The 23,343-nt window shown below is 59.3% G+C and overlaps 3 protein-coding genes across 5 annotated transcripts; 2 read left to right on the forward strand and 1 right to left on the reverse strand.

Moving 5' to 3' along the window:
* Positions 1-343: 343 nt before the first annotated feature.
* RIC8A (RIC8 guanine nucleotide exchange factor A) lies at positions 344-12,635 on the reverse strand. Of its 3 annotated transcripts, XM_051777032.1 has the most exons (12): positions 12,493-12,567; positions 11,683-12,002; positions 11,063-11,227; positions 8,740-8,787; positions 5,955-6,569; positions 5,266-5,360; positions 4,465-4,615; positions 3,770-3,865; positions 3,472-3,616; positions 2,974-3,118; positions 2,188-2,307; positions 344-1,450 (listed from the first exon to the last, which is right to left on the reverse strand). In XM_051777032.1, exons 3-12 carry the CDS (start codon positions 11,144-11,146, stop codon positions 1,330-1,332), a joined length of 1,620 nt encoding a protein of 539 aa, XP_051632992.1. In that variant the 5' UTR covers positions 11,147-11,227; positions 11,683-12,002; positions 12,493-12,567; the 3' UTR covers positions 344-1,329. The 3 variants fall into 3 exon arrangements, with proteins under 3 accessions (XP_051632992.1, XP_051632990.1, XP_051632989.1); XM_051777030.1 differs by lacking the exon at positions 11,683-12,002 and having other exon boundaries at positions 12,493-12,635; XM_051777029.1 differs by lacking the exons at positions 11,683-12,002; positions 12,493-12,567 and adding an exon at positions 11,317-11,667.
* BET1L (Bet1 golgi vesicular membrane trafficking protein like) lies at positions 12,542-16,036 on the forward strand. Its single transcript, XM_051777197.1, has 4 exons — positions 12,542-12,688; positions 13,515-13,606; positions 14,642-14,698; positions 15,732-16,036. Exons 1-4 carry the CDS (start codon positions 12,670-12,672, stop codon positions 15,897-15,899), a joined length of 336 nt encoding a protein of 111 aa, XP_051633157.1. The 5' UTR covers positions 12,542-12,669; the 3' UTR covers positions 15,900-16,036.
* Positions 16,037-17,577: 1,541 nt separating this feature from the next.
* VPS51 (VPS51 subunit of GARP complex) lies at positions 17,578-23,309 on the forward strand. The gene is made up of 10 exons (XM_051776968.1): positions 17,578-17,833; positions 18,221-18,350; positions 18,629-18,775; positions 18,858-19,074; positions 19,520-20,246; positions 20,475-20,693; positions 21,293-21,514; positions 21,800-21,921; positions 22,313-22,400; positions 22,668-23,309. The coding sequence occupies exons 1-10, from the start codon at positions 17,621-17,623 to the stop codon at positions 22,926-22,928; spliced, it is 2,346 nt and encodes a 781-aa protein (XP_051632928.1). The 5' UTR covers positions 17,578-17,620; the 3' UTR covers positions 22,929-23,309.
* The last annotated feature ends 34 nt before the right edge of the window (positions 23,310-23,343 follow it).

Consider the following 23,343-nt stretch of genomic DNA (forward strand, 5'->3'; position numbering starts at 1 on the left):
AGTTGCAGAGGTTGAGAAGGTCCCCCCTGAGCCTCCTTTGCTCCAGGCTGAGCCCCCCCAGCTCCCTCAGCTGCTCCTGCTGCTCCAGCCCCTTCCCCATCTCTGTTTCCTTCTCTGGACACTCTCCAGCACCACCTCCTCGCCATGAGGGGTGGTCACAGAGCTGGACACAGCACTGGAGGCATCTCAGGAGTGCCCAGCACAGAGGGAAAACAGAGCAAAGTACCTCTCCAGCTCTTCCCCTCCAAGACCACGCTCAGAAACACCCCCAGCTCCTAAGGACACACAGGCAGGAACACCTGGGAACACCTCTGCCGTGGGTTCCCAGGGATTTCCTCGCGGTCGAGGAATCACGGCCACGTGCCCACGTGTCAGGTTGGCTTTATTCAAGCGTCACTTGTGCATTCCTACTCGTGACAGGACATTTGGGAACTGGGGTACATGAGACGAACGGGAAGGTTTTCTTTCAAAAGAAAACAGAAGTAAAAATAAAGACAAATCTACACCAGGCCTGAGAGCGGCCCCTGGGGCACAGAGAGACCCGGGGACAGCGAGGAGGAGCGAAGGACGGAGCACAGGTGTTGGCCTTTCCTTTGGAAAGTGGGATTTGGGGAGAGGCGAATGCCCAAACCCAGCTGGCTGGTGACAGGGACAGTGCCCAGTGCCAGGGAAGGGCCATCAGAGCATTCCCAGCAGCCACCCACACGTTCTCTCCCGTGGCCAGTGGGATGCTGGAAGCTTCCTCAAAGGCCTCGCTCAGTTTCCCTCTGTCCGCCCACGGGCTCCAGGTGCACACGGACACCAGTGCACTCGGACACAGCCTCCTGCACCACACCCTGCGGATCCCACTCCCCAGGAGCTGCTGTGATTCATGGCCCACACCCCTCTCCAGCAGACCCCCCCTTCCCACAGCATTCCCAGGGAGCAGCCCCCCACTGTGGGGCCGGGCACACGCAGGAGGCTCCGTGGATCGACGGACCCTGATGGAGCAGCAGGAAGAGCCTCTCCCTGACCCTTCTTCCCAAACAGCACGCATTTAAATGAAAAAATCCTACTGGAAAGTCCCGGAAGCGATTTGGAGTGTGAAATCCTGAAGGCTGCCGACAGGAGAGATCAAGGTGGAGCCAGGCCACGGAGACCTCTGGAAGGAGAGGTGGCTATGGAGCTGGGAAGGAGGCAGGTGTTCCGTGTGGTGGGCTGTGAGGGATCCAGGCTGGATACGGATCCTGCAGGGAGAGTCCTGGCCCAGTGCCAGCCTCTGGGTGCAGCACCAGTTCCCGAGGGAGAGTGGCTGGAGCCCAGCTCTCCGTGGCTGGGGCAGGAGCCGGGTCAGTCCAGCCCCAGGTCCGAGTCGGACGATGAGCGCTCGTCGGCCATGCTGCGGATGGCGTTTTCCATGGGCGCCAGGTTTCCGCTCGGAGTGATGCCCATGGGCTGGATCACCTTCTCCCTGCAGCCGGGAAAGGTAAGGCAGAGCTGCTGAGAGCAGAGGAACAGACCAGGAATACAGTAGGAATGCAGGGCTTGTGGAAATGGCCCGGAATACCCCAGGCACCACTAAGGATCCCTTCTGAGAAATGGGGACAGTCCCAGCCCTAAAACCTCCAGCGTGGCAAGGCAATGGCTGGAAGCACAATCCACAAACAATACCATTCCCATGCTCAGGTTCCCTGGAACAGGCTCATTTCTAGAGTCCTGTTCTGTGTGGTTCAGGATTCCCACAGGAAAACTAGCACTGGTGTCTGTGTTCCTCTCCCTCTAACACATGATGGGAGTACACGTGTTACTTCCCTCCCTTCCTGAACTCACTGGGCTCCTCTGGAGCACCTGTGAAAGATGAATGAGGGATGACTGGAGAAAGCTTTCCAGCAGAGAAAGGGGCTGGTGGCACTGGCTGTCCCCAAAATGCTGCTTCCTCCTGAGCAGCCTGGCCAGGACTGAGACCGCTGTCCTTCCTGAGTTCCTGGACAAACATGGCAAGCAGGTGTTTGGGAACAGCGCAGGCACAGCAAGGAATTTTGCAGTGTCCCATCGTGCCAAAGCTGAGGGAAGAGTTTCTCCAGGTATCCCCACCGCTCCCTCTCCTAAGTCCCTTCAGGCCTTGGGAATGCAGCCAAAGGAAGGCCTGTGACAGATGTACCCCCGACACGCAGGTGTGGACACGGACACACACCCACGCCCCGGTACCTGGACAACTTGTCGAACATATTGACCAACTTCATGGCTTCGTGCTCCTTCTGCTCCTCTGTCATCCCTTCCATGGGGTTGGGAAGCTTCTCCTCCACACGGCCCGTCACGGGGTTGATGCTGCGCGGACGACAGTGAGGTCAGGGCACGGGAGAGGGGACAGCAGGGGGACAAAGGGCTGCCTGGGATCCTCCTGTGCCTCGTGGAGCAGAGGAATGGCACGGCAGGGCTGGCTGTCACCTCTGCTCGTGCCCTTAGTGCCCAAGTGCCATCACAGTTCTATGGGGGCTTCCAACCTACATCCTTAAAAACCCTGCCCATTTCTCCAGCAGGAGCAACACCCCCTCCTGCAAATGCCACAGTGCCACTGGAAACTGGGTGCACAAGGCCAGGTGACACTTCCTCCCTCTCCTCAAGGTCGGAGGCAAAAGCTAATGGAGAAAATCCCAAGAAACCCAACCTGCAGGGACACCGAAAAGGAAGCTGGTGAGTGCGGGATACATAGGTGGGCACAGACCTGGGGCTGTCCCCACACACCTCCCACCCTCCAGGTACCACCCACTGCAGAGTAAAAGAGAGGGAAAGGGCAAAAGAGAGGGAAGGGAAAAAGAGAAGCCAAAAACCAGCTGGGTGCAACAGCACTGGGCTCTGGAGAGGGAGAGAAGCCATGGGCACGTGGAAGAGCAGGACAGGGAGATGGCAGGAGGCAGATGGAGAGGGATAGAGCAGGAATGGGAGGAAGATGTGGAAAGAAGGGTGCTCTAGAGGGGGAGCAGACTTCTTTACTTGGGCTTTGCCTCTTTGTACTCCTCCGTGTCCGTGTCTTCATCCTCCGAGTACTCCCCCTCTTCCCGGCCGCCGGCCATGAGGCCCCGCGCCGCCAGCAGCCCCGCAGCGTTCCCGTACCCCGTGTACTTCACAAACCGGGACACTGCCGGGAGAAGGACAGAGACCACGCTGTGCTCCCCTCCTGCCTCCAGCCCCACGGTCACACCAGGCCACGGAGACCCAGGGACACTGACAGGGGGACAGTAGCCACGGGCGGGGGGGCTCAACGTGGGCCAGGCTGTCTGCAGGGTGCTGGGGTGGCCTGAGCACAGCTTGTCCCTCACTGCTGGTCTGAGAGACAGCACCTCCTTCCCACAGAGCTCCCGGAACCCTCCCCTTTTCCCTGTCCCCAGGGGAGGTCCCTCACGGAGGGACCCCATCCAACGCACTCTGGCTCTCCCGGAGCCCACCTTGAGGGGCCCCCCTGTCAAAGCCCCCCCAGACCCCGGGACTCACCGCTCTCCTTGCAGAGCACGAAGAGGAACTCGGCGGCGCAGTGCTTGACGTCGGTGTCAATGTGGGTCATGAGCCTCACCAGCTTGTTCCGCAGGGAATTCCCCACCTCCGGCCGGTTCCGCACGTCCCGCAGCGGCGGCAGCACCTGGGGACGTGGGAGAAACACTGTGGGTGCCAGAGGCCTCAACCACCCACGCGAGAACCCGGAGGTGTGTGGAGGGCAGCCATAACCAGGGGTTTGCTCGTCTCCTCTCCCCTCAGGGCAGCGTCCCTGACCTCGGGGCTGAGCACAGCGTACCCTGGCCTTCAGGAACTTCCTGGTCTGGCGGTGGACACGGGCACTCTCCGTCAGCAGGTTCAGCACAGGGGTCAGGCTCTCCTTCAGCTTGTGGCCCTGCAGAAACATCCCCAAAAGGAGCAGCACGTCAGTCATGCCGAGCTCAGCCTGTCCGGCTGACGCTGGAGAACACGAGTACGGTCTGTCGGGGAGACGGATGGACACAAAGCTTCCCGGTCCCTGCCACAGGCATTCAGTACCTCCTCCCTCCCCACACCACACAGCTCGCCATGGCACAGGCAGTGCCAGAAATCCTTGGGCAGGGCATCTGGGGCAGAAAAGTGCAGTGGTAAAATTCTGAGGCCCTTTGGGATAACTCCTGAGGCTGAAAACCACGGTCAGCTTGAAAATAATGCAAATTCAGGCCTCCAGAGGCTTTCACTGCTGAGTGAAACAGGGCTAATATGTCAATCACCCAGTTAATCATCCATTGTTCCACTGATCTCACTGATCTTTGAGGGCCTGCAGCCCTCAAAGCAATGACAGTCACCTTCCTGTCCATGGATGTTGGTTTAGTCCCATCGACCACAGCTCTGCCAAGAGCTGCCCTTTCTACAACCCCAAACCAAGCATGCTGGCACTGGGCTCTTCCAGGCTGAGGAAAAGGTGCCCTGAACCTGTGGGAAAGAGCAGTGAGGACCCCCCCCAGCCCTCACCCTGTCCAGGCGGCGCTCCAGGAAATCCAGGAGGATGCTGACTGCATCCATGTTGACACCCATGTACTCCAGCGAGCCCGGCCGCACTTTGGGGGTCAGGAGCACATCCAGACACTTGAGGGGCAGGTTGCCCAGCAGGTTGACTGTGTGGCTACATGTGTGAAAGGGAAGAGAAGAGAACACGTAGTGATGGAGCTTTGCTCACACGAGTCCTTCAGCTCCGTGGAAATGAAGGTCTGTCATTAACTTCCAGGAGTGCGAGGACCCCGCGATCCAAGTTGTCTTGGAGCACCCCAGGCTCCACACACCACCGAAAGGGAATAACTGAAACTGCTTTTTGGGCAGCTGAACTGTGTGCTGGGGACTCTAAAGAGACTTCAGTGACAACTGAGAACCCAGGGGATTTGACAGAGCCAGCCTGGGTGATCAAAGGTGCGTCTCTGTGTTGTCCTGCTGTGTCACTCCTCCTCACCATGATGATCCAACATCAGCACTGCTTGGTTTTCCCCTGACTGCGTGTTCTTGGGGACAGAACCGTGTCACCTTGCTCCAAGCTGACACCCCTGCACCAGTAATGCCCGGCAACATGACACAGCCAATTTCTCAGCATGGCTTAAGGCTAATTAAGGCCACCTCACGGACTCTTCACCAAAAGCAGCACAAGTCTGCTCTGGCCAGTTGCCCACTGAGATGGTTGTCGCTGTAGGGACAGCCTGACAAAGGACACTGGAAGAGGATCATGTGCCTGGGGGAGCCCTGCTCCAGGGGCAGCTCGAGGCCCAGGTGGTTCCCAGCACTCACCTGTGGAACTCCTCGGTCCTGTCCTCGCCGTCGGCCGAGATCATGAGGCAGTGGCGCAGGAGGGCACCCAAGTGCCGGTACAGAGCAGCATCTTCCTGGCCCCAAAATGGAAAATGGAAACCTTGATCAGCAAAGGGGATCCCACACGTCCCAGAGCCTGCTGCCCCTGCAGCCACATCCTGATCATGCACAGCGGAGTTTTCCAGGGGAAGCAGCCTCCCAGTTCTCCTTTTGGGGCCAACACGTGGTCTTCCAGCTGCCCGACACACTTCCACTCACTCTGTGACACTGAGTTAAGGGCTGGACTAGGCTCCAAAATGCTCCATGGATTAGCCAGAGGGATGGTGTTCTCCATCACACCTCCTTCTGACCTTGGCCTGAAGGTGAAGAGGTACCTGGCCACACTCAGACATGAATTATCTGGGGGCTCTGCTCTCCCTCTCTCTCAGCAAATCACATCATTAAGGGAAAATCCCCAACTTTTAAATGGGAATGCTCTAAATGCTGTAAGGGTTAATACTGCACTGGACAGAGGCAGTGCCTGGGGCACACCTGAGTCCCTCACCACTCTGACATGTACCTGGGGCTGCACGAGGACCAGTCGGGGACAGGAGGAAATGCAAGGGAGGAGAAAAGCAGCAAAGCCAGATCCCGGGGACGGGTGAGCACCACAGACCCAAGGAGCTTACCTCGTCCACTTCCCTCTTGCTGGAATCAAAGGTGATGTTGAAGAGCACTTTGAGGATCTCCATGGCTCGCTCCGTCTCCTGCCGAGGCAAAGGCGGGAGAAGCCCCTCCTCGCCGGCGACTTCGTAGGGGTCCAACCACTTCACGCCGAGCGTCAGCTCCAGGGTGTCTGCCATCAGGCTGACCCCCCGCAGCTCCTGGGCGAGCTGCTGCCGGATGTCCACCCTCAGGGCCGTCAGCAGGAACAGCAGGCGCAGGTCGAAGAACTTGACGTCGTGAGGGAGGCTCCGCTCGTTGTAGAGCTTGATGCGCCGCGCCAGCCCCACCACCAGCCGGGCCTCGGCCGTCAGCTCCTGCGCCCGCGGGCTGCTGAACACGATGTTGCACAGGCATTTGAGGGATTCCAGGATCACGTCCAAGTCCGGGACCTCCCGGATGAGCTCCTCCGAGTAGTCGATGCCGGCGTGCCTGGAGAGGGTCTTCAGGCCTTCCTCGGTGGCGAAAGGGCCGAGGCAGTGCTTGTCCCGGGACAGGATGCGGATGCTCTCCAGGCAGGTGACCTGGCAGGACGGCTGCAGCTCCCTCTCCAGGAACTTGATCAGCAGCTGGGCCATTTTCTGTGCAGTTGGAAACAAGCAATGCCTGGGATACCAACAATTCCCAGTGCTCTTTCCAACCCTGTCACGCTCTGCCCTGGACAACGGGAGCATCACCTGGAGGTGGGTCTGCTCAGGTGTGCACTCAGCAGCACTCAGGAAGTGCCTGGCTCTGGCATTGGGTCCTGCACCAGTTTGGGCAAGAACAACCAGCAACACATGGCTGGGAGAGGGTACTGGGTGTAAAGGGAGGGCACAAACAGGTCACTGTTGTAGCTTTGCCCTGGTGAGGATGGTTCAGGCTGAGAGGGTTTGCCTGACCACTGGATTAAGGGCAAAAACCTCCCTCAGCCCTTCACCTCAGGGCTTCCCTCAGGAGTCACCATGCATTTGACAGCAGCTCTCTGCTCCTGTGTGAGATCAGGGAGGCACCTGCTCCAGAGCATCCACAAACAGATGGAGAGGTGGAGAGAGGCATCAGAGAACCACCAAGGGAGGGCCACAGGACCCAAGGGAGGTGAGTAGAGCACGTGATGCCCTGGGAAACGGAGGTGAAGAGACCTCAGGAGATTCAAATAAAGCAGCATCTCCTTAACCCCAGTGCTGCCTGGAGACCTACTGGCCCAGATCCTCCTTGGGTACAGACTGGCAGAGCCCCACTAACACAATTCACGGGAGCTGCAAAGCTCCTCCCTGTGGGGAACGGTGAGTCATGGAGGAGCACAGGAAAGGCCTCACAGCCACGGGCAGCTCGGGCTCAACCACGTGTGGCAACACTTCACATCACACCAGTAATGCCCACACACACAGCTGGGTGAGGTGAGAGCTCACCAGACCTCTAACACAACACGTCTGAAACCACCGATCTCTCCGTGATGTTAAAAGAGCAAAGGAACCCGAAAATGAGGTTTGCAACTGGCTAAACGCAGCCCCATCAGTTACACTTCAGAATAATCAGAGAATTGTTAAGGTTGCAGCCATTAATTGTAATCATTTAGGTTGGAAAAGATCTCCAAGGCCACCGAGTCCAATCTGTGACCCATCCCCACCTTGTCACCCGGCCCAGAGCACTGAGTGCCACATCTAGTTGTTCCTCCAGGGATGGGGACTCCACCACCTCCTTGGGCAGCCCCTTCCAGTGCCTGACAACCCTTTCCGTGAGGAAATTCCTCCTGATGCCCAACCTGAACCTCCCCTGGTGAAACGAAACTACTGAAGGAAGGAAGGAAGAAAAAAGGAACTTCAGTCCTTAATGTGAGGCTCCTGGAGTGCCCCATGGTCACACCCTGGGGAAGTGAGGAAATACAGCTGTTCCTCTGCTCCTTCCACGCAGAAGGCAGAGACAGTTTCAGATCCAGACACAGCAAGCAAAGCCTTGGGCTGGCTCAGGGGAAAGAGACCCCAGGGTTGAACCACCGGGACACCCAAGCGCCAGGAACTGGTGGTGATGCTCGACTCATATTTCACGGCAGGCACCCCAAAAGCGGGACACTGTGCCTGGATCCATGTCCGGCAGCAAAGAGCTCGGATCTCGTCAGATCCAATCCCACACTTCGGGCTGTGCCTGGGCACGCTCCGCGTGGCAGCAGCTGGCACTGGCTCAGCCAAAGGAGGTCCTGTTCTCCACCCAGGTCACCTGGTCTGCACTTGCTGTGCTAACATGGGCACTGGCACCATCCACCAGTGAACTGACCGCAAAACTGAGCCAGCTGGAAAATAATCCTGGGAACCCAGAGTTGTTCTTGCAGCAGAGCAGCCAGGACGAGGCTGGTCCGGCAGGAAGAGCTGCAGGAGCAGGAACAAGCAGTTCCTTCCCTCTGAGTGCCAGATCACACCAGCTTAAAGGATCTGCTAATACACAGTTCCAGGTAAATCCCACTGCTGGCTCCCAGTGGAACCCCTCACCCTTCCTGGGAGCCTGGGGATCACACCCATTACACCCATGGTTGGGACTGTATGGATCACAGGACCACTGCTAAGGCCAGATGGATGCTGACTTTTACCCAAAACACCAACTCCTGCTGGAAAAATCGGAGCCAGGTGCTCCAAGCGCACCATTCCCTGCCCAAGTTAATGGCAAACTCTCATTTCTTTCCCTGTGGGAGCTGCCTGCCAAGCCCAGCTGGACATAAGTATGGAGCAGCAGATTTACACACCGACCAAAGAGGAAAAACAAGGAGCATGTGCCTACCTTCCTCTCCTCCCGCTCCTCATCCTCGAAGGTGAAGCACTGAGACTTCTGTGGAAAAAGCAAAACAAATCAGAGTAAGGAACAGGTTAAAACTCCACGGAACGAGGGCATTCCGCTGGAAAGCAGCAGGTCCCAAAACACGCTGCAACAGCAAACACACCTTCTCCCGACAGTCCCTGCCATGACAGGCATCACCCCTGGATCCATGGTGCTGGCAGAATGCCACGGGTCAACCGATGGATAGATTTAGATTAAATCCTTCAGCAGCACAGTGGGTACCCATCCCAATCCCAATATCCCCTATGAGCCGGTAATTCCTCAGCTCAGTGACACCACCAAGCTGATGCTGCACACATCTCCCCTTGACATTTATTTGTTCCTTTTCCCGGCCTAAAAAAAGTGCTGTCTCCTTGGTACATGGCAATAGATCTTCGTGGTTACCCAGGTCAAGTTCTTTAAACACAAGGGGCCTGATCTCCACAGGTCCCCTTCCTAACAAACACTCCTGCTCTCCATTCACGGGAAACATTTCTGTTTCTGCCTTTTGGTTGTTCTTCACTGACAGTCTCCTTCCTGGCTCACCTGGAAGTCTCACCTGCTCCCATGGAACCTGAGAGCACAGGAGAGCACAGGAGACCACAGGCTCCTGGGGAGAAGCAGCACTCCCCAGTGAATGAGGCTATCCTTGTCTACACCAAGAAAACCTCTGGTCCGAGCACGGAGAACAAAACCGTTTAAAATCCATAAAACACCGATGACGTGTGTGCAGCCACCAAGAGCCCAGGGATGGCTTTGGTCTGTCCAGCCTGGAAGCAGCGATGGACACAGCGATGCCCCAGGAGCAACAGCAGCCCCAGGGGGTGGGGGCAGGACAGGTGTATTCCCATCAGGCTGTGTGAGCTGATCCATCCACAGGCTGTTGGATCACGTTACCGGTCCCAGCACTGCTTTGTTCCGCAGGCAGCCAGGCTTGTTCTTCCCCCAGCACGTCCTCTCTGCAGGCCCCAATCCCATTTGGGGGTAATTTGGCCATACCTGGGGGTTTTGCTTTAGCTGCAGTTTATTCCCAGCAACCAAAAAACCTTTGTGTGTGCAACAGTGAATTAAAATAAATCCCCAGGAAAGGTTGCAGAACCATCAGTCTTGCAGCAAAAGCGATGCCAGGCCATGCCGGCTTTATGTGCAGTTTCATAATCCTCTTTGACTGCTCCATTTCCTTCAGACGGGCCAGCAAACCCTCTGGCTCGAGTTCCATATGCCTGATACACCGGGAAGGACCCAGCTGGGGGGGATCCATGGGAAATGCTGTGGTCTGGGGGCCTTGAGCTGGTCACACAGACGCTGTTTGCACCTCGATGACTCTGGTGTGGCACCCGCTTGTGGGTGCTGCTAATCCTCAGTGCTGTCCTCAACAGGGGTCTGTCTGCTCCTCCTCATCCAAGATCTCCCCATTCCAAATCCGACTGCTACGAACAGTTCCACACTCCCTCTCTCACACACGCTTCTGCAAGATATTCCTCAGGTTTTCCCTGCTGGCTTCCCACCTACTCCAGCCTGGTGCAGAGTGAGTCACAGCGATCTGCAGGGCCAGCCCCTCCCGGGGGAACCCTCCGAAGGAAATTTCCCTGACAACCAGAGTCTGTTTCAAGCGGGATTTCACGGAATCACAGAGTCTCCTCAGTTGGAAGGGACACACAAGGATCACTCAGTCCCACTCCTGGCCCTGCTCAGCCCCAACAATCCCACCCTGTGCCTGAGAGCGTTGTCCAAATGCTCCTTGAGCTCCAGCAGCCTTGGGGTCGTGACCACTGCCCTGGGGAGCCTGTTCAGTGCCCAACCACCCTCTGGGGGAAGAATCTTTTTCCTAATATCTGTCCTAAACCTCCCCTGACACAGCTCCAGCTGTTCCCTTGGGTCCTGTCACTGGTCACAGCAGAGATCAGTGGTGCCCCTTGGAAGGAAGCTGTAAACAGCTGAGGTCTATCCTCAGTCTCCTCTTTTCCGGGCAGAAATTTACCCCCAGAGATAATCTTTTCCCACTTTATGGCTAAAAACACTCCCAACTCTGCTTCTAAATCGTCGGGTTTTGATATTCAGAGCTGTGCAGTCACCTCTAATCACCTTTGACTTGCAAATCCTGACATTGTTTCACCTGCAGCTCCTCCCCGGCCTGTTTTATCACCCCCAAACCTGCCTCAACATAAAGGCTCCTCCTACTGGGTCCTTACACTGACTCTTATTTCCCTGCCAGGTTTTACTTGGCATGTCGATAATAATGTTTTTAAGAGCCCCTGACACCAGGGAGGGGTTGATGCTCACTCACCTCCTGGTTGTAGACCTGGAGCACCTTGAGAACCGTGTCCTGCTCCCCGCTTTCCAGCGTGGTGACCACAGCCCTGAGCTCCATTATCCCAACAGCTCAGCTACAGCAGAACTGGGAGCGAGGGGACTTCCAGGGTGATGCAAAAGCACCTCGGCAGACAAATATCTGAGAGGGAAGAGAGAAAGGGGTGGGGAGAGGAAGGAGGGAAAAAACACAACACACACACACAAAAAACCACAAGTGATATTGCTCACGCTGCTGCATCCATAAAAGCGGAGCAGATGGATAACCCGAGCAAAGCCAGCACCAGCTTCCTCTCTCTCCCGCTAATCCTCTTCTTCCTCGCTTTGCTTTTCAATGTTTAATACGTGCCCTCCCAGGAAAGCGCTCAGGGAAAGCCTTCCCCCCACCAGCCGGGGATTAACGCGGAGCAGATAACAGCAGCTCCCTGAAATAGCTCCCTGCCGCCTCCTCCTCCTCCTCCCCGGTTGCCCTGATTCCTGCTGCCGCACAGGGGGGAAAATAACAAATAAACCCAGCAACATTCCCGCGGAGTGACAAGGGATGGAGCGGCGAGGCAGCCGGGCGGGAGAGCATCCTCCGGCTCCAGGCGGAGGTACCTTTCCAGGAGGTGGGAAGCAGATGAGGAGGGTTCCGCGGAGGGTCGGATTATGGCCGATCCCCGCACGCACAGCCCAAACGCGCGTCCGGAGCCGCCGTCCCCCGGGAGATGATGTCCCTGCCGCCAGTGCCAGGGAGCAGATGCGCAGGGACACGGGAGATGGGATTATTTCAGTCACGGCCCCGGTTTAAGGGCTCAGGGAGCCACGCGAGCCCGCGGTGCTGGGACGTGACTCCCGATGGGGGGAAATCCGGCAGATTTGGGTGCACAGGTGGACTTGGATACACGTTCAGCCTTCGTGTTGCCATGGGCCGTGTTCTGCCTGGCCGCGCAGGTCACACCGAACTCAACCGAGCGGGACCCCGCACCGGGAGCCCCCGGGCTTTGGGGATCAGGCGGGGTATCCCCGCCTGCCCGCGCACCCAAAGAGGGGCGTTTTGGGGGGACCAAGGGCAAATCCCGCATTGTGGAGGGCGGAAAGCCGCGGGGGGACAGGTGGCTGGGCTGGCCCGGGGCAGGGACACAGCATCCCCATGCCAAGGGGCTGGGATGGAGGGGACCCGCTCTGCTTTTGGGGCGATGGCATGAGCCAGTGGACCACTGCGCATATCCCCCTTTTCCATACCTCCTGGCTGGCTCCTCCCCCAGCCACCTCCTTCCCCCGACATCTGGGCACATTCCAAACCCCTTTTTTTTATGTCCACAAACCCCTGTTTTTGTCCCAAGCCCCTACCTCTGCCCCCAAACCCTTACTCTCTCCGCCACGCCCCCGTTTCTCCCCCGTGCCCGGGCAGGGCTCTGGCCGTACCTGCGGCCCGGGATCCCTCGGGGGGCAGCGCCGACCCTTCCTCCCCTTCCGCCCCGGCCCGGGGGAGCGGCCCGAGGGTCCCGGTGCCGGGGGGAAGGAGGAGGAGGAGGAGGAGGAAGGAGCGGCGGACATTTCGTGGCGGCTCCGCCCGGCGGGGCGGGACGGACCGGGGCGGCCATGGCGGAGCGGGGCCGAGGTGAGGGGACGGGGACAGGTTTGGGGGCTGGAGGGGGCCGGGGGAAGGGGAGCGCCCGGCTGCACAACTGCCCCCCGACCCCGCTGCACCCCACGGGACCTCCCGCAGTCCCCCGATTTACCCCCTAGAGCCCCCGAGTTGCCCCCCTCGAACGCCTAATTGCCCCCCCGATCACCTACATGGCCCCCCCTTGAACCCCTAAATGCCCCCCTTGAGTCCCTAAATGCCGTCCCTTGAACTCTTAAATACACCTCTCAACATCTAATTGCCCCCAGCCCCCTAACTGCCCCCTTGAGCCCCTAATTGACACTTTGAACCCCTAACTGCCCCTCGAACCCCTAATTTCCCCCCTTGAATCCCTAACTACGCTCCCCATTGAACCCCTAATTGCCCCCTCCCCCCCCGCATCCCTGACTGCTCCTCCTGGGCCCTTCTGGGATCCTTAACTGCCCCCTTGAACCCCTAGTTCCCCTCTTGACCCCCCCAACTGCCCCACAACAGGTCATAATGCCAGGAGACCCCAACACGGATGAGGGGTTAAGAGCCCTGGATTTGCCCGGCTTCACCCATATCTCATCCCTGGATGTCGCTGGGCACGAAGCCCCCAAGCTGCTGCTGCTGCTGGGCCATGGTGGCAATTCAGGGGGCAAGTCAGGGATCTGTCCCAGTCAGTTTGGGGAAAGTTTGGGGTGGTTTTGTCCAAACCAATCTAGGAGGGTTCCAGAGGTGCGAGGCGGGGCTGTGACAGCCGGAGATCCCTCGGGCAGCTGCACACGTGTGCCATGCCGGGGCAGGTACAACGTGTGCTCCTCCCTCTTAACCCCAGGACAGAGTCCAAGCGCCATGGAGGACCTGCTGGATGTGGAGAACAAGCGGATGGCCGACAGCCTGGCCAGCAAGGTCACCAGGCTGAAATCCGTGAGTGCCGAGGGGGACGTGGGGAAGGAGGGGCTCTGCTTACCTGGGGGTGCTGCAGAGGATCACAGAACCACGGGATGGTTTGGGTGGGAAGGGGCCTTAAAGCGCATCCAGTCCCGCCCCTTGGGTGGGCAGGAACACCTTCCACTAGCCCAGGTTGCTCCAGCTTGGATTTGAACACTTCCAGGGATGGGGCAGCCGCAGCTTCTCTGGGCAACCTGTGCCAGTGCGCCCCAGCACCCTCACCTGTGCTCTGCAGAGGCTTCCTGTGCATCACCTTAGTTGGTGATACAGTGGTTTAATTTTCACTTGTGTAGTGCCAAGGACACCTTTACAAATTCCCGCTTTCCCTTTGGGGTTTACGACATCATCTGACACTCAGGAAAAGGAGTTTTAGGCTCAGAAAGAAACATCAAAAAAGAAACATAAAACATATATAAAACATAAACACCCCTGCACAGAGGGGTGTTGCCAAGCTCACCTGCTTGGGAAAAAATTCACAATAAAAAGGCAAGGAGATTAATTTTGGAAAATACCTGTGTCTCTGTGCAAATGATCTTAAAACTGGTTTGCTCTTAATATCAAGTACTTTGATTTAGAGATTTAAGCTCTGTTTTTTATTGTTATAAAAATTGTTATAGCATTATAATTATTCTAACAATTATTGTTATATTATAAAATTGTTGTGACAATTATAACATTATTATAAATTATTATTTAAAAAATAGTAGAAACCACGAAAGAAGTCAGTGACTCACAGTGTAGAAGGGCAGACTGAATTCCTACCCTTGTGTCCCAGGGATTAAACACCCTGACAGATTTAGACAGTCAGGCTTTACTTTCAGTGCTGCAGAGGTGGAAAAGTTCAACAACCCTACAGGGAAATGAGAATCATTTTCCTTGTTCCTGTCCCAGACAAGCCCCTGTGTGTCTGCGGGAGCCAGGAAAGCAGCAGGTTGCTTTGATAACTTTCATTTTAGAGGTTCTCCGTACGTGACAAGCTCCTGAATGCCCGTTCCCTCCCTTGTTCTGCAGCTGGCTCTGGATATTGATAAGGATGCTGAGGAACAGAACCGCTACCTGGATGGCATGGTAAGGACCTGGGGAATGGGGCACAGGGCTTTCTGTGCTGCTGGGAAACCGGGATGGCAGCTCAGGCTGGCACACTATGGTAGATCCCTGCGGTCCTGGATGCCAGGCAGTTGTAACTAAATTGTAACTAAACCCGTTCCCAGCGGATTTACTGCTCTGTAAATGTTGGATAGCTGGCAGGTGCAGCATCACCTTGTCCGGGGTTGGTATCTGGCACCTGAAGGGCTGATGTGGGACAGCACACCTGGGAAATGCCAGTGGAGGTCCCTCCTTGCTGGGATTAAAGCTGCCTCCGGGCTGTTCCTCAGCTCTCCCTTGGTGTTCGGTGCTGCTGTATGAACCAATTCCTGAACTCCAGCACCTCCAGCAGGCTCCCTGTGGGCCTTGTGGGACACTGGTGTCTTCAGAGGGAGTACAGGTGATGCTCTGGGTCTCACAGGCTGTTGAGTGTCCTGGTCTGCCACACAACTCCCAACAAATCAGGGAATTGGGATGAAAGGTGAGATGGCAAGAGCCCTTAAGGGAGAAGCCCTAAATGGGCACCAAACTGCGCTGCTCTTACACAAGAGGTTTTGAGGCATTTCAGGAGCAACGTGAGCAGAAGCTCCAGAAAGGTGGGAACGGTGCTGATCCCGGAGCACTGGAAGGGAAGGACCTTGAGGGAAACAGGTGGCTGCTGTGCAGCTTCTGTGCAAATGTTTTTAGCCAGGACGTGGGAGATTCCTCAAGGATTCCTTCATCTGTGGCACAGTAGGATGGGCTTATCCTAGGACCCGAGGGAATGGCTGGAGTTGTATTAGGTTGGGTATTAGGGTAAACTTCTTCCCCCAGAGGGTGGCTGGGCACTGGAACAGGCTCCCCAGGGCAGTGGTTGTAGCCACAAACCTGCCAGAGCTCAGGGACACGGTCGGGTTGTTGAGGTGTCCTGTGCAGGGCCAGGAGTCAGACTGGATGACCCTTGTGGAATCCCTCCCACTCGGGATATTCCACGACTCTACGATGCCTCCACCTTGGCTGTCTCTGCCCTCCACAGGACTCAGATTTCCTCAGTGTGACGGGGCTGCTGACGGGCAGCGTGAAGCGCTTCTCCACCATGGCGCGCTCCGGGCGGGACAACCGCCGGCTGCTCTGCGCCGTGTCCGTGGCCCTCATCCTCATCTTCTTCATCCTCTACTACCTGGTGTCCAGGGCGGGCACCTGAGCCGGGCTGGGCAGGTGTCACAGGGCCCCGAGCCGGGCAGGCGCCACAGGCCGGACCCGCGGCACCCACAGGCCTGTCCACACCTTCCCGGGAGGAGCCTCCGGCCAGACCTCCTCCTTCCAAGTGACTCTTCCTCCCACCAGCTCCTCGTGTCGCTCCGGCTGGGCCCAGACGGCTCTTCCAAAGCAAGAACATTTGTCTCCAAAGGGATCCCCGTGTCTAACAGGGATTTGGGGCTGTGACCTCCTGCCTCGTTCGTGTGCCGCGGGCTGTTCTCAAGGGCCACTTCCCCGTCACCTCCCTCACAGAGCCTGGGAACTGCTGAGGTGGGGCTCACAAATCCAGGGACTTGTTCATACTCTGAGGTTTTGTCAGCCAGCTGAACTTCGGGAGCTGTAGGGTTTAGGATGCTGATTTACGGGGTTTGGGAGTGCCAGTGTGTGACTTAACATTCCGCGTGGCCGCTCTCAGTTTTCCTGGGACTTGCAGAACTTATCCTTGGTGTCCCTGGGCTGAAAGGAAACCTGTGCTGCTTTGGGATGGAATTAGTGATGGATCTGGGCCTGGGTACTCTCAGGTCGCTGCAGGGAAGAGCTGCAGAGGAGCAGAACTTGGATTAAATCCTGGTTTGGCCCTCTTTATCTTCCTCAGTCCAGTTAATTTTGGTTGTTGTGGCACCCTGGTTTTGGAGCACTCTGGGGAGATGCTGTGCCAATGAAGCAGAGGTTGAGGTGAGGTGGAATTCCCCCACAGTGGGAGTCCAGGATGGATTTGCTGATTTGTTTTATGAATTTAGAAGGTACCAGAGGAACCCTGCCTTGCCTTAGGTTGTGTCTCTGCTTATTTGCCTCTCTCTCCCTATAACAACCAGGGCCCAGCCATTCCTCTTCCTCTGATTTAGTCTCTCTTTTGCCTCATCATGGGTGGCTGGGTGTTCCCTTTGCCTTCTCTCTCTTCCCATCGGGAACTCCTTTGTCCTGGAGCTAAGGTGCCTGCAAAAGGAATGCTGTCCCTTGTACCAAACATACCTTGGCTGGATTAGGTGTGTTCTTTTCCACATTTGGCAAAAATCCTGCAGGGAAAGCAAGGAGAAAGGAGGCGGCAGAGACTTCCTCTGGTTCTTCCTGCTTCCCTGGTGTGTGGCAGCTCCAGGCTCCTTCCCTTTGGGAAGAATCGATGGCCTCTAATTCCTGGAGCAGGTAACTCCTGACAAAAGGCTGCTGGAGCAGCCGGGGGGGGTTCCTGCTGTAAATAAAGCTGATTTTAGACCTTCTAGTCCTACTGTTTGTTCCTCATACAAGGTTGATTGCCCTGGCTGTACCTGAGCCACCCTGGGGCTGGAGAGGGACCCTCCGGGGAGGTGGGGGGTCCCGCAGCCCTGTGACGCGCCCGGTGTCACGGGGAAACGAGGATGAGGGTGCACAGGGACACCGGGGCAGGTCTGGGGACAGACTGCGTCTGCCTCCGGTGTCCCCAGACCTGCCCGCGGGGGACACGGGCCAGGGGTGGGGGTGCCACTGGCTGCTCACCCTCTGGGGGCTGGTGTCTCCATCCATGTCTCCGTCCCCGGGGCGGTCCTTGTCCCCGGGCCGCCCCAGGTCCCGGTAACGGACCCTTTGCCGGATGTTCCGCCATGTCCGGGCCGCGTCCCCGTCGCCACGGTAACCGCCCGCCGCGCCGGAAGTGACGCGAGGCAGGAAGCGGCGGCCGGGGCGGAAGCGATGGCGGCGGTGGCTGCAGGTGACGGGGCCGGGAGTGGCGCCGGGGGCAGCCCCGAGGCCGCCGCCGGAGGCACCGGGGGCGGCGGGTGGCGGCGTCCCCACGGGCCGCTCCAGCGCTACTACGGCCCGTCCGCGGCCGAGGCAGCCGAGGCGGCCCCGGACCCCACGGACATCAACGGGCCCCACTTCGACCCGGAGGTGTTCATGAACAAGGTGACCTTTGACCCCGTGACCTTTAACCCCCTACACCCTCCTGGACCCGGGGACCCCCCCGCTGGACTCCCCCAGCGCCCCGAGGAGACCCCAAAAAGATCCTCTATGGGGACCCTATGGATCTGCTTCTATAGGGAGCCTGTAGGACACTGTATGACTCCCTATACAAATGGGACTGGGGTGCTCTGGAGCAGCAAGGGGAGGGGGTCTGGGGGCAATCAGAACTACGGGGGGGGCTCCTGGGGGGCAGCTGGGGATCCAGGGAGGCCCTGCAGGGAAGTTGAGGACCTCGGGGGGGCAATTTGGGGGCTCCCGGGGGTAAATAGGGGGATTGCAGAGGGGACAGCCGGGTGTGGGGCAGTTGAGCAGCTCTTTTCCCCCCCCCAGGTGCGTAGTGAGTGTCCCCTGGGGCAGCTCCTGGCCCGGGAGGCCGCGCTAGGGCGGGAGATCCGCGCCCTGGACAGCGACATGCAGACCCTGCTCTACGAGAACTACAACAAGTTCATCTCTGCCACCGGTGAGAGGCTCCACTGGAGCCTGCTAAGGGCAGCACTGGAGTATTGGGATGTTCACTCTGGAGCCTGCTGAGGGCAGCGTTGGGATATTGGGATGTTCACTCTGGAGCCTGCTGAGGGCAGCGCTGGGAAACAAGGATTTGGGGGCGTGCGCTCTGCAGGCAGCCAGCCCGGTACCCAGCCTACTCTGGGGGGTGGCGTTTGGGGTACGTTCATCCCGGAGGGTCTGGGGGGTGGCAGGCAGCTGAAGGACCCAGCACTTGCCTCCTGCCCCCCCCAGACACCATCCGGAAGATGAAGGTGGATTTCCGGCACATGGAAGCAGAGATGGACGACCTGGCGGCCAACATGGCAGCCATCAGCGCCTCGAGCGCCCGCGTCAGCGCCGCGCTGCAGGACCGGCACCGCCGCGGCGCCCAGCTGGCCGGTACGGGGCGGGGGGACGGGTGGCCCTGGGGGGCAGACCTGGCCCTCCTGACCCTGTCTCCCTGAGCCCCATGTCTCCCCAGGGGTGCAGGCACTGCTGCGGAAGCTGCAGGCGCTGGTGGAGGTGCCGGGGCGGCTGCGGCGCTGGGCGGGCACGGAGCCAGCGCGGGCTCTGCGCTGCTACGGCCGCGCTCGCGCCGTGCTCCGGCACTACCGACACCTGCCCTCCTTCCGTGCCATCGAGGACGAGAGCCACGCCATCATGGCAGAGCTGGCCCAGCGCCTCCGCGCACGCCTCCGGTACGTCTGTTCGGGAGCCTGCTGAGGGCTGGGAATGGGGGTCTGGAGGTGTTCACTCTGGAGCCTGCTGAGGGCTGGGAATGGGGGTCTGGGGGTATTCACTGTGGAGCCTACTGATGGCACTGCTGGGAAATGGGGATTTGGGGATGCTTACTCTGGAGCCTACTGATGGCAGCCTCAGGAAATGGGGGTCTGGGGGTGTTCACTCTGAGCCTACTGATGGCAGCCCTGGGAAATGGAGCCTACTGATGAACTTCAGGGAGTCCCTCATTAACCTCTGTTACTGTTGGAACTTCCTGGTGCTGTTAAGTGGTTTTCCCCCTTTATTTTTTGACCAACTACTGTTCACTCTGGGGCCTACCGATGACTTTTATCACTTATTCCCCATTTCCCGCTGTGCCTGCCCTTAACCCCGGAACCTCCCACACCCACCCGCCCGCCCCAGGGAGGAGACACTGGACCCCAAGGAACTCACCGAGTGCGTGGAGATGCTACTGCAGCTGGAGGAGCCTCCCGAGGAGCTGAGCGAGGAGTTCCTGAGCCAGGCGGGCGCGCGCCTGGAGGCCGAGCTGGCCGCGCTGGAGGCCGAGCTGCCCGCCTCCGACCCCTCCGGCGCGGCCACCACGCCGCCACCCGCCTCCGACATCCTGGACTTCGTGGACCGTGGCAGCTCGGCCTTCGTGGGCACGCTGTGCCAGCTGGCCGGCTCATACCGCGCGCTCTTCGGGGGGGACGCGGGGCGCCTGGAGCCCTTTGCTGCTGCGCTGGCCACGCGCTACTTCGAGCTGCTGGAGCGGCGGCTGGCGCTGGAGCGCGGCCTGGGCGACACCTCGCTGCTGGTGCGGGCGCTGGACCGGTTCCACCGCCGGCTGCGGGCGCTGCTGGAGCTGCTGCCCGAGGGCGCCGCCGCTGCCGCCGCGCTGGTGGCCCGGGCCGCCCGCGAGCGCGTCGACCGCTACCTGCGTGCCCTGCAGACCTTCTTCCTGGGCTGCCTGGGCGACGTGCGCCAGGCGCTGGCAGCGCCGCGGCCCCCCGGCAAGGAGGGGCCCGGCCTGCCCGACCTGCTGGCCACACTGGCTGCCTCCGTGCTGGGCCAGCTCAAGGCCGTGCTGGCCTACGTGCAGCTCTTCACCGCCAGGGACGTTGCCTTCGCCAGCCTGCCCTACTTCAAGGTGGGGCACCGCGGGACAGGGCGCTTTGGGGGGTGATTTGGGGCTGCCGTGGTGCAGGGCGGGGGAGCCAAAGGTAGTCAGGGGGTCTCTGGAACAATCTGGGGCTGGCATGGGGCATTTTGGGGGTGGAACAGGGCAGGCTGGGGGTCACTCAGTGACCGGTTTGGAGCCTGCATGAGGCAGTTTGGGGGGCTTTGTTGGAGTGTGACCCCCCCATTTGTGGCACAGGGGGAGTTCTGCGTGGCAGCGGTGCGCGAGGGGCTGGTGGTGGCCTTTGTGCGCTGGCTGTGCCACACGGCCCGTGGCTTTGCTGATGGCCCGGCCGAGCGGGGGGCCCCTGCTGCCCCCCCGGGCCTGCTGCTGCTCCTCGCCCGCCTCTGCCTGGACTACGAGAACTCCACCATCAGCTACATCCTCACCCTCACCGACGAGCAGTTCCCACCCCAGGTGAGCCCCAGAATGTCCTTAAGGAGACTCTGAATGTCCCCAAGATGTCACAGATTGGCTCCACACCCCTCTGTGTCCCAGCCCCAGGCACCACAGCATGGGCACCTTCCTTCTGTCTCTGTCCCCAAAAACAGCCCTGAGTAGACCCAAAATGCTCTGATTAGCCCCAAAATAGCCTCTATGTGACCTCAGATGACCCCTCTGTGGCCCTGTGCCCACCCAGGGGATGGTGGTGGGGACAGTGCCCTGTGTGGGGGTTTTGGGATCTTCCCTTTTGTCTTTATGTACCTCCAAATACCCCCAAGACCCTCCCTGTGCCCTGCCGTCACCCATGTCCATCCAGGAGGTGACCCCAGAGATGGCACTGCCTGTGGAGACAGGAGGGTCCTGACCTGTGTGGTGTCTCCCAAACATCCCTAAAAGAGCACCTCGGGAAGTCCCCAGGGGGGTTCTGCATGTCCCAGCGTGCCCCCGATGCCCCACGAACACAACAGGGGCAGTGATGCTGCTGCAGCAGCACACAGGGCTGGCAGTGACCCCATACCTGGTGCTGGCAGGGGAGGTGTGGGGGCCATTCCTACCTGTTGCTATGCCCCCAGGACTCGGGCCCGGCGGTGACCCCGGGGCCGGCGCTGTGTGCGGAGGCGCGGGCGGCGGCGCAGCGGCTGCTGGACCACTACGTGCAGGTGCAGGGCGCGGCCGTGGCGCAGATGCTGCGCAAGAGCGTCGAGACGCGCGACTGGCTGGGCACCGTCGAGCCCCGCAACGTCCGCGCCGTCATGAAGCGCGTGGTGGAGGACATCACTGCCATCGACGTCCAGGTCGGGCTGGCGGCCCCTGGAGGGGTCCCCGCGGTCCCCGTAAGGTCCTTGAGGGCTTTGGGAAGATCCCTTTGGTGGGAAGTTGCCAGCAGCTTCCAGAGGTTCCAGTGGGTCTGGGTAGGGAGGAGCTGAAGTCCCTGAAGCATCCAGAGGGTTTGCCCGAGGTCTCAGTCTGGTCCTTGAGGATCTTTGGGGATCCCAGAAGGTTTTGGGAGGGATGCTGGGTGTTTTGGGGGGGTTCCCAGCAGGGGGTTTTGAGTGCTGAGGGTGTGGTGCCACACACAGGTGGGGCAGCTCTTCGAGGAGGGAGTGCGGCGGGCGCAGAGCAGCGATTCCAGCCGACGTGCCTTCTCTGTCTACAGCAGCTCGCGGGCACCCGGCCGCTATGCCCCGAGCTACACCCCCAGGTCAGCCATGGCACCCCTGTGCCGCTCCTGCAGTACCCATCGCATCTTCCCTGGCACTCTCTTCACACCCCTAGACTGTCCTAATATCCACCTGACAGCCCTTGGCTGTCCCCATGTCCCCAAACTGTCCTAACGATGATCCCTGTTTATCCCAACAATCCCCATGTTCCCCCCAGCTGTCCCAGTATCCCCTGGTGATCCCTGTATCCCTTGTGTCTCATAGTTGTCTTGTCCCTCCATGTCCTGTGACCATCCCCACATTTCCCTTTCTGTCCCCAAACCACCCCTACATTCTCTCACCATCTTCATGGCCCCTGATGGTCCCTGTGTCCCTGTCCCCACATCCTTGGCTCTCTCAAGTGCCTGACTGTCCCTGACTCCCTGTCCCCAGTGCCCCCATGGACACCCACCTGCTCAGCAACATCCAGAAGCTTTTCTCAGAGCGCATTGACATCTTCAGCCCTGTCGAGTTCAACAAGGTGAGGCCATCCACATCCCTAAACAGGGGCCCTAAACTGCCCACCTTCCCACTGTCACATGTCCCTGGTGTCCCCATGACACAGGTGTTGGGGCCTGGGGGGTGCTCAGGAGCTGACAACCAGGACAAGGGTGTGCCCACTATCCCCTGTTCTAGGTGTCACTGCTCAGGGGTGACCAGGCCCAGGGTGCCTGGGGAGTGTCAGCCAGGCCAGGGGTCTCCCCATGCCCCTGAGGATGCCACCCCATTGCCCGCTGTGCCCGCACAGGTGTCGGTGCTGACGGGGATCATCAAGATCAGCCTGAAGACGCTGCTGGAGTGCGTGCGGCTGCGCACGCTGGGGCGCTTCGGGCTGCAGCAGGTGCAGGTGGACGGGCACTACCTGCAGCTCTACCTGTGGCGCTTCGCCTCCGACGAGCGCGTGGTGCAGGGGCTGCTGGACGAGGTGGCTGCCAGCGCTGCCCACCGCTGCCTGGACCCCGTGCCCATGGAGCACAGCGTCGTGGAGCTCATCTGCGAGCGCGGGTAGTGCGCGGGGAGGAGGGACAGGGACCCGCCCTACCTGTGTCACCGTGCGGCAGAGCCCGGCAGGGACATGTCCTGCGTCCTGCTACATCTCTGGGGACACACCTGTACCCTGCGAGTCCCCACACGTGCTGTGCTGTCTCCTTCCCAACGTGGCAGCACACAAGGACATCCCATGTCCCCGCACATGGCAACGTGAAGGGATACCCCCTATCCCCACGCCAGGTCACCCCGTGTCATCAAACCACACCCCTATTGCCTCCCCACCCCAGTGACACCCTCAGTGTGTGCTGACACCCACAGCCCCTGTGACACAGTGTCATCCCCTCACCTTGGTGACATCCCCTTGTGCCCTTTGTCACTAAATAAATGATGTGTGAGCTGAGTGTTGTGTCCCTGTCTGTGCCTGGGGGGCAGGA

Source organism: Manacus candei, unplaced genomic scaffold (genome assembly GCF_025592945.1).
Source record: "Manacus candei isolate 608988 ecotype Guabito, Panama unplaced genomic scaffold, ASM2559294v1 h1tg000009l, whole genome shotgun sequence".
NCBI classification, from domain to species: Eukaryota; Metazoa; Chordata; class Aves; order Passeriformes; family Pipridae; genus Manacus; species Manacus candei.

Bases quoted from the DNA above. Each gene is read 5' to 3' on its own strand.
- BET1L (XM_051777197.1), top strand. The intron at 13,607-14,641 runs GTGAGTGCCGAG...CTTGTTCTGCAG, and splicing joins AGGTCACCAGGCTGAAATCC to CTGGCTCTGGATATTGATAA. The intron at 14,699-15,731 runs GTAAGGACCTGG...TGCCCTCCACAG, and splicing joins ACCGCTACCTGGATGGCATG to GACTCAGATTTCCTCAGTGT.
- VPS51 (XM_051776968.1), top strand. From the start codon at position 17,621: ATGGCGGCGGTGGCTGCAGGTGACGGGGCCGGGAGTGGCGCCGGGGGC. The intron at 18,776-18,857 runs GTACGGGGCGGG...ATGTCTCCCCAG, and splicing joins CCGCGGCGCCCAGCTGGCCG to GGGTGCAGGCACTGCTGCGG. The intron at 21,922-22,312 runs GTCAGCCATGGC...CCCTGTCCCCAG, and splicing joins GCCCCGAGCTACACCCCCAG to TGCCCCCATGGACACCCACC.
- RIC8A (XM_051777030.1), bottom strand. From the start codon at position 11,146: ATGGAGCTCAGGGCTGTGGTCACCACGCTGGAAAGCGGGGAGCAGGAC. The intron at 3,617-3,769 runs GTACGCTGTGCT...CCACGTCCCCAG, and splicing joins GGAAGTTCCTGAAGGCCAGG to GTGCTGCCGCCGCTGCGGGA. The intron at 1,451-2,187 runs GTACCGGGGCGT...TCCCGGCTGCAG, and splicing joins ATGTTCGACAAGTTGTCCAG to GGAGAAGGTGATCCAGCCCA.